The sequence below is a fragment of the Nestor notabilis genome, unplaced genomic scaffold (genome assembly GCF_000696875.1).
Source record: "Nestor notabilis isolate BGI_N333 unplaced genomic scaffold, ASM69687v1 scaffold29913, whole genome shotgun sequence".
NCBI lineage: Eukaryota > Metazoa > Chordata > Aves > Psittaciformes > Psittacidae > Nestor > Nestor notabilis.
Genome location: NW_009922866.1, coordinates 27920 through 36819, shown reverse-complemented (window position 1 = coordinate 36819; position 8900 = coordinate 27920). Strand labels below are relative to the sequence as shown.

Sequence of the window (8900 nt, the reverse complement as noted above, 5' to 3'; positions counted from 1 at the left end):
TGATTCCCTTTTTACCACAAATGCCTTGCCTTCCTCATCTTAAGAATTCATTCTCTTTGAGTATACATGAGCCCAAATGTTCACACAGTTTGCAGTATATAATGTTTTTGGTTCCCACCATCAAGACATGCATTTAGGCAATCACCAAGACCTTAAGAAAGAGGAACTAAAAAACCACTTCTTCAGCGTGCATCTGTTCCCCAGGGTAAGCTACGAGCAAACCCTGTATCTCTCCAAGTTATTCAGTGTTATTTCCACCCCATTCTACAGTACACGATAAAGCTTCCATGTATTAAAATCCCAGTTCAGTAATTTAAGCAGACTTCAAGTAATGTTTTGTGCTCCCTTTATGCTTCCAGTTTCACACCTTTTTTGTTTAAGGGGGTGCTAACCATGGAGCTCAGCCTCACTTTGATTTCTTGCACTCAGTGAGTAGTTATTGTTTTCTTCTTCAGCAAACAAGACTGAGCATTTAAAACATGGCAGAGATTTGACCCCCACCCTGCCCTGTCACTGTCATGCAACAAGCTCCTAGTAGAGTCAAGGGAAGAAGTGTATGTTGAGAGAACGTAACATCAGTCATTTTAATGCTCATGTAATGAACCACTGTAGAACAAGTGGAGAAACCACTTTGTATTAAATAACAATAAACTGAAGTGTTCAGGCACATTCAAGCTGGACAAACCTGTATTACTGAACTGGGATTTCTAAGCACATTACAGCTCTAGAAGACTCATATGTAACCAGTTTTCAAAATACAGAATATTAAAATGCCTTCAAGTGTTTTCATAATAAGCAGCATGCTCAAACATACAACTGTATGATAGTCTGGACTGCTGTACTACCACAGTGATTTTAGGAGCTTACACATAAACTGTATTTTTAACCAGTAGGCTCAGTTAAAATATTTTGACAGTTCATTTGTTCTAATATTTTCTGGTAAAAAAGAAACCAAAATCCCTCTACATTTATATTCTTTGTAACATATTTACGAAGGAATATAGAGTCCATTAGAAGTTTTGAAATGTGTTTCTGTTCTTCAGCGACTTTTTATTTTTGATGAGTGATTTAAGTTGAAAGCCCAAATATCAGCCAAAGTGCTGGATGTCTCTTAAGAGGAAAAGGGGGAGGGGGAAAATCACTGTTGGCAAAGCAGGCACAAATCTATCATCCATTCATGTCAGCAGTTTGGAATGGATGTTTTTCTTGGCTAAAGAGAACAGGCTTGGTCCTTTGTCCTCAGTAGGAATGCAGATAAGTAGGAGAATTACAGGTATGCACGTAAGATAGTACCTGTGAAATACTGATATTTTACTCTTCTTAATAGCCAAAAAAGAACTATGCCATTACTTTCATCGGTTTTCCCTTTTAATTTAAAGGAGCCAGCTGCAATACTTAATGAGGAACAAAAGTTAAAAAACTCACCCAACCAACCACTCAGCACATGACAACACTGGCAGATCTAGAAACTGAAAGACAACTAAGGGAAATGTTACTATGTTTTAAAAAGCTCTCTTCACTACTGCATTTTCTAAGATCTCAGGAAGTGTTTGGCAAGTAAAACAAGCTGTCTAATGAAAAGCATTACAGGGTTAAATATGCTCTATTCATCACTTATTGCTCCTAGCTTTGCATTTGATATGATGGTTAATATACTTGTCTAACAAGTACTTGGGAGAAGGAATTAGAACCCCTAAGATAAGTTTTTGCATCAGTAATGCAGCTTCTCACACAGGGAAGAAAAGCTACAAATAAGTATTTGTAAATGTTTTCTGTGTGAGAAGACTCAAGTAGACTTAAAAAAACAGTTCGGTTTTTTTTAAAGCATAACTTATCCACAGAACATTGAACAATATGCTAGTATAAGTATTTGCATAATTTATTGATTTATGGCTAATATCAAAGGCATGTCTCCACCTACATGGACCGAGCAGTTATTACAGCAGGCTACAGTTATTACAGTAGGCTATCTTAATCAGCATTTCAGTTCTGCTTCTGAAAACTTACCCGTTTCCAAATTACAATGCAAACTGGATCTGGGTCTCTTTTTTCAGCCTGACTAGAAAAACAAGGTGAGACTTGTGTTGCTACTATTCCAGGCTGCAGTAAGGAAGCACAGTGGTATCTTCTCTCTTTACAGTGGTTCAGTCATACAGCAGGTATGATGTTTCAGTTCTTAGCTCCTCATTAATGTAAACTAGGTGCTTATATGCAGGTCCTACCCACCTGCACCATTCCCTGTAATCCCTCATCTTCTATAATAAACCACATGGTCCTCCAAAAGCTGTCATGATACAATTACCGCTGCTTGTATTTGGAGGAGCAACTTCATGATCAGAGAGAAAAAGTCTTCTGGAAAAATAAACAAAAAAAGGTAAGCTTTCTGTTTGTTCCCGGACCACTGCATTAGTGAACATAAATTTATGGAAGTCATCAGCCGTATTTGTGTTCTCTAGTACTGCTCTGTAAACAAGTGGTCAACTGATGTGCAAGTATTCCATCAGAATGTTTGCTGAACCACCATTCAGTTTGTTCTTGCTCTTGTGTTTGGAAAGGAGCTTTCTGTTCAGAATACGTGACAGCGTGCCTCCCTTCTTGCGCACTTCCTCCGACAGTGGCTGCTGCAGGTAGACAAGATCGTTGTGTGACTGACTCATCCCAGGATCCTTCTGGTGATGTCGCCGGCGGAAAAAGAGCTTTGCACTTTTCTTCAGGATCGAACCTGTGGAAGCAAACAGCAGAGGTGCAGGATGCTTTAGACACAACTGGTTGCTGTCCTCTTGGAGCTCAGCTTCAACTGTAACTGCAGCATGACTGGAAAAAGCCTTGGTTTTAGCATTTCCAGTTTAAGCATCACCCTGGTAACTACAACAATGTTAAAAAGCTAGGAGTGTGGTGAATCTAAAACAAGAATATTGATGGATTGTAACCTAGAGGCCATAACAGTACAAGTTCCACCTTGCAACAAGGGATTTTAGATACTGGCAAACATGAGCAATTGTCGTGCTTTCAGCCAGAGGCACACATACATACACTACATGCTACTGACTTCTACTTGCCCCACTTCTGATCCAGCTCTCTCTCAGCTGAACACCACTGAGAAATTCAGACTCCATGGAAGTATGTATTTCTCCACTTCAACGTGTTCCATGCAAGTATCATGCAAACTGCATCATGACAGACTATGGTAGTTCTAAATATATGCATATACACACGCTTGTACAGCTAGCAGAAATGTTCAGGAGAGAAGAGATCAAGTGTATTGCTAGAGGAGCACTAAAGAAAAAATGAATTTTCCTTCATTTTAGAAATGATGCTGTTGAAAAGGAAGGAAAGCTACAGTGAAACATGCCTATGAAGAATCAATATTAATCCTCTGACTTCAGCTTCTAAAGTCAATCCACACATCTTGTGGAAGTCTCCTTCCTTACGTTTTATTCATTTCAAATGTTCTTCTGAAAGCTATGTTAGTGGTCAAACATACACATGCACAGCATTTGGTCTGGGTTGTACACTGGGTTCTCACATGTCAAACAGGCATATCCAATCTTTCCAATACAATAGAATTACCAAGCATTTTATAAAAAGAATTAAATAGCAGAAATAGTATTACTCTTTGTTGTTTCAAAGATCAAAGGAGGAAAAGATTAGCCCATGATCCACGACTGTTGGTGCTGGAGAACTCTACCTGGCAGTCAACCTGCATTCAGTAGGCCCATGCAAGCCAGACAGCATTTATTCTATTTGAGTTAGGTGGCACCACCTACAGTAGCAATCACAAAGTATTTGATGTTTTAAAATCCTGTTAGGAATAGTAATTCACTTCAAGCAGATTAAAAACAGTATTACATCTGCTTCCAACAGGTTCAGAAATGTGCTCAAATCCCTTCTGTGGTAAATTAAGCTACTGTACTTTGTTGTATTCCTTCTCTTGATCCCATGTCAAACCTATTATGCAGCCAAAGCAATTGCAGCTGTCATCTCACCTTGTTGCCAACACCAGCCACCAGTACTCCTCTTTTTGCAAGCTTGGGTTGTTTTCGCAGCCACTGTTCTGCCAAATTCCACCATCCCTTTCTATGTGCACGTCTGATGTGTAAGGCAGCTTGGCTGCAGCTGGCAGGGACACTGCGTCGAGCTACCAGCAACACTCAGCTGGGAGTCAGTACATCAGCCCCATGTTAAAATAGCAACAGATTTGTGCAGAATTGGGTAACACTGCTGTCCAAGTGACACGAGCCAATTTGAACGAGGGAGGACCCAGGTAGCAAGCCAACACAGGAGCCTTCTGGCAGTCAGACTAGTACGTGAGGACAGTCATCTCCTTGGCAAAGCTTCCACACCTCATTCCTGTACCACTATCAGGTTTCCTGACTCTTTCTCAGTTCAGCTGTTAATTCTTGTCACTGCACGGTCTTGATTCTGCTTTTCCTCCCATTGCCAATGGATACATAAAGCAACACATAGGCCAATTCTTTCGTGCGATACCGTGCAATAGCTAGAATTACATATTTGTCCCCCAAGGACTTGACTCGGGCTGTGTGTCATTTTGCACAGTGCCAGCTGCAGAATAGGTATTTCATGGCAGCTCTGCTGCACGCAGCCAGAGGCTTCTTACTCAGACCAGAGCAGTTACAAACATGTGCTTGGGTTTAATACTTTGTACTTTAAGGACTAAGCACTCAGCACCTGGAAGGATATTCTAGCGTGTTTTGTCCTGCTGCCACTGCAACTCTTTCTCACAGGGGAAAGCTGAAAGCAACTGGAACTCGTGGATTTGAATCTTGACTGCTTTCCCATCACTCTGATTTATCTTTTTGGCAAGGCAGTACCACTTCAAGCTGTTGTCAACAGCATAAAGGAAACAGTGTTCAACCTCACGACACTGACAGTTGTTAATATGCAAAGGCTGGGGTGAATTGATGAGGCCTTGCTGCTGTGTAGCTTTTGTTTTAGCAGTCAGCTGTTCAGCCCAGCAGTCCTGGCAGCTGCAGCTGAAGGTGTGCCAAAAGGAGTAGGACAGAAGGCTTTATCTGTAAGCAGCTATTTAGTTCTACCCATCCAGACTGATTTCCCGTACTAGGAAATAAACACGAACCAAGAATGCTGCACAAGTTGTGCTGGTGGCCTGGGACAACTCGCTGCAGCTGAAAAACTGCAGGCAGCACTTCCCTGAGAGCAACACAGGCTCAGCACAAGCAGCAGTCCTCCCCAGACATGAAAGCTCCCTGTGTTTTTGGAGGTACTGAGGTCACTGCTACATGGAAGCTTGCCACATCCCCGCTGCCACCCATCAGTCTCTAGCCAGTTTGGTATGTGCTGCCTGACAGTGGCTCCAGCTGCTGTGGAGGCATGCACCAAATTACAAGCTTGGCAACGCTCGTGCTATTGGCATGCTTACTTCTCGAGTTCAACAGGATCCATATGCCAACTCTGCCCCTAACACCAGGAGACAAGCAGAGAGCATGTCAAGAGTGCTGTACATACTGACTGGTCTTCATAGGCTTCTCTGCACTACTTTAGGGTGTTCTGAAAATGCTTGAGGGGCTAGGATCACTTCTGAATCTCATTTTTGTTAGTGAAGATTTCCTTCTACATCTACAAGGATACAAACGGAGATTGCTTCTTTCCATTCCTTCCCAGCTTCCAAAAGTTTTTATCCAGGTGGTTTTGTAAATACCTGCTGAGGTGCTGGTAGCTCTATGAGTTAGGCTAGAAAAGAGACCTAGAAAACTGAAAGCAGCAGGTTTTAAAATAAGCTTTCTGCATATGCATATCCAGTTACGGGGTCACACACAGTTTGCATGAGCAGATTTGGATTGATAACCAGATACTACAGGAATGGGCATGATGGAGAGAGACCAGGAATGTGGAGCATCCCCTCCAAGCCTGCCCTGCTGTCCATTCTGTGTGATCCACATGGACAGCACAACCACCAGAAGAATGACTTTCTACGACTAATCTGGTAAGTATGGGAGCACAGGAAGGTAATTTTGGAGAGAGGAAAGAAATGGATGGAAGAAGAAGAAAACATATGCCAGACTATGTTTTGCTTCAGTTTTTACAATGAGTGAACCATTGTAAAGCTACATTTTCTAAAAAAAACCCCAAAAACCAAAAAAACAAACAAAAACCAAACCAAACCAAAACCAAGCAACAAAATAACTTACTGTGTAGGCAATTAATTCTGGCTGGCATAGTAGTCCTCTTACGTTTATAAAAGAGAATGGGTAAGAAAGAGGAAGTCAGAAAGGTAAAAAAAAAAATATGTAAGAGTTAATAAAAAAAAAACCCCAGAGTGATAACTTTAAGATATTAATAGATACAAGGCTTTTTAAAGCAGAAGGCATTTTGTTTGTTTTGTTTGAGGGATTTTGGGGGTTTTGTTTGGGTTTGTTTTTTGTTTTGTTTTTTTAAGGGAAGGTTTTTCACAAAACAGACATCCTGAACTATTTAAAGCTAATTGAAGACAGGGCGGGTTGAAATGATTTCCTATCTCACTCCACAAAAGCTACTCAGCTGTGATAAAGCAGAGGTTCAAGACTTCCACAGAGATCTGTATGTAAAGAAAGGGATCTGAGACAGTCTTTACAAGTATTTTTTTCAAGATGAGACAAATGTCTCAAATATTACCTTGTGCTTTTAGCAGTCCTGTACTACATGGTGTAAACAGGATCTTTAGAAGCCTTATCTCTTTGCAATATACTGCACAGGGAAAAACAAAACTAGACAACACCTCACATACAAATTTCCACTTGTTTGTTCTAGAATAACATGTTAAAGAAGAATCCAGAGGTTTTGCAATATGCCATACAGCTTCCTAAACTTCCAGGCTCCAAATTAGGCAAAACCCTTTGCAACTAACCTCTTACCCCCACACCAAACATACCCAGAACTGTGCCTGACCACCTATGTCAAATTGACTGTTGCTGTACCATCCTGATCTATCAGGTGGAGCAATGAAGCTGTGAGAAGTCCAGAAAACCTCAATGGAGAGCCTTGGCAAAGGGGTGCAGTGCATGCTTTAAGTGGGAGGGATTACAATAACCTAGTAATATACTGAGGTTCTGTAGTAAGCCATTTTACAGCATTTCTGGGTAAGGAAAGAATAGAAAATAATAAAGTGAAAGAGGGATGGATATGGGTGAGAAACACAACAATTTTTGCAACTTCAGTGTGCAGCCCATGAGACTGGTGTGCTGCCTGTTCAGGGCACAGTCCACTGCACTGGCTCTTGTGTCAGACTTCCTAACAGACCCTGTGTTTACCACTTAGCCATGAACCAGTGCTACAGTCTCAGAGGTTAATGGATTTATAACGGAAACACCAAGAATCCTAAGACATTTTCAAACTGCAGCTATCCAGGTGTGTAACAACAATAGCAAAATGATGTGACCCCTTGTTTACTTATTACCTTTTTTCCATTTTCTTTAACAGATTGTATTAATGAAATCAGTGAAAAGGGAGAAACTGTTCACAAGGCAGTTGAGAGAGACTCTACCTTTGGTTTAGCTGTGGTTCTTCCTGAATACACACTTAAGTGAGGGCAGGGTTGTCCTGTGCTCAGAGATGTGAAGGAGGAGAAGGAATGTATCAAAAAGCAAATCTGGAACCCTGCCATTTACACGTTTGTAATGGGACTGCTAATATAGCACAAGTCCTTGTTTACAAGGATAAGGTTTTCACTGAAGAACTGATAATGTGGCTAGTTATTTCTCTCCCAGATAACTGAGCTGGGCTTAGTGAGCTGCCCTTCAACTTGTAAGGTTGAACCCTTATGTTTCCTGATAGAGGGGAGTGTAAGGGAGCCTGACCTGAGTCAGAGAACCAGAGGACTGCACTCTCTACGGCTGCTAGTAAGACAGCTTCAACCAACATAACAATCACAAGGAGTTTAAGGACAAAAATCAGTAAGAAGGGACAAACTACTACAGCGTTGCATGACACTGCCAGTTACGTAGAGAAAGCAGCCATTCACTGAAGCAGAGGTAAGAATCACATACCTTTAGATTTTTTCATGCTCCCAGTTTCTGAAACACTTAATGAGCTTCCAGATATTTCTTCACAGGTTTGGTCTAAGAGCATGTTGGTGTCCCACTGCTGGCTGCTGTTCTCCAAATCCCAAGCCTTATGGGCACTTCGTGGTGGATCAGTTTCGGGTACTATTTCTGAAGCGCCTAATGACAGCTTTTCATCAGAGGTGACTTTTGCAACACCTTCCCCTGCAGTGGGTGGATGTACTTGTTTGCAGGAGCTGTCCATGGCTGCAGCATAGTCCATCATCAGTGCAGCTTCACTGTCCTGAGATAAGGAGGTCTGCCCAGTGAAAATAAGAGACAACACTGACACAAACCGCTCTGCTGGAAAAACCCCCACAAACCCCCCTGCACAAGTTCCTTTATTTTCTTTACAATTTTACATGTATTGCTCAGGGCTATCAGAAAGCCACTGGAAGCTTTCTTAGCTCCACTAAAGGGGAAGAGCATTTAGCCAAGTTTTAATCATGTTGTTAAAGACAAATGACTGAAAAAACCCCCAGTTAAGTACATCTCCCACCTAAGCCCAGCCTCACCGTAAATAATGGGACTCCTTCCTACATGTGCTGCTGTAATGAAGCATTAGCATGCATTGACAACCTTTTGGTCCTTAGAAAAACCCCAACATCAAAGCTTTTCATCTTGAAGAAGGGCTTGTGTCAGCTGTATCAGCTGAACACAAATCCACGCAGCCCCAGTGCCTCCACTTCCCAAGCAGATACATCTGGCACTGTGGCAGCTGATCCTCATTTCTCCCCCTCATCACAGCACAGTGATGATGAGAAGACCCCTGCTCACTGAGCTGGCTTCCACTCAGAGCCCTTTAGGGGTCCTGTGTGTAACAGCAAGGCTTGATGGCAAATG

At 41.8% G+C, this 8900-nt stretch overlaps 1 protein-coding gene across 1 annotated transcript in view; it reads right to left on the bottom strand.

Annotated features, from left to right (window-relative positions):
* Positions 1-2477: 2477 nt before the first annotated feature.
* Positions 2478-8900, bottom strand: part of C2CD2 (C2 calcium-dependent domain containing 2) — a gene marked incomplete at its 5' end in the record, with an annotated part of 32614 nt that continues 26191 nt past the window's right edge. Inside the window, 2 exons of the mRNA XM_010011851.1 lie at positions 2478-2722; positions 8004-8316. Of these exons, the coding sequence (XP_010010153.1) occupies positions 2478-2722; positions 8004-8316 (558 nt within the window). The remainder of the gene's footprint in view (positions 2723-8003; positions 8317-8900) is intronic.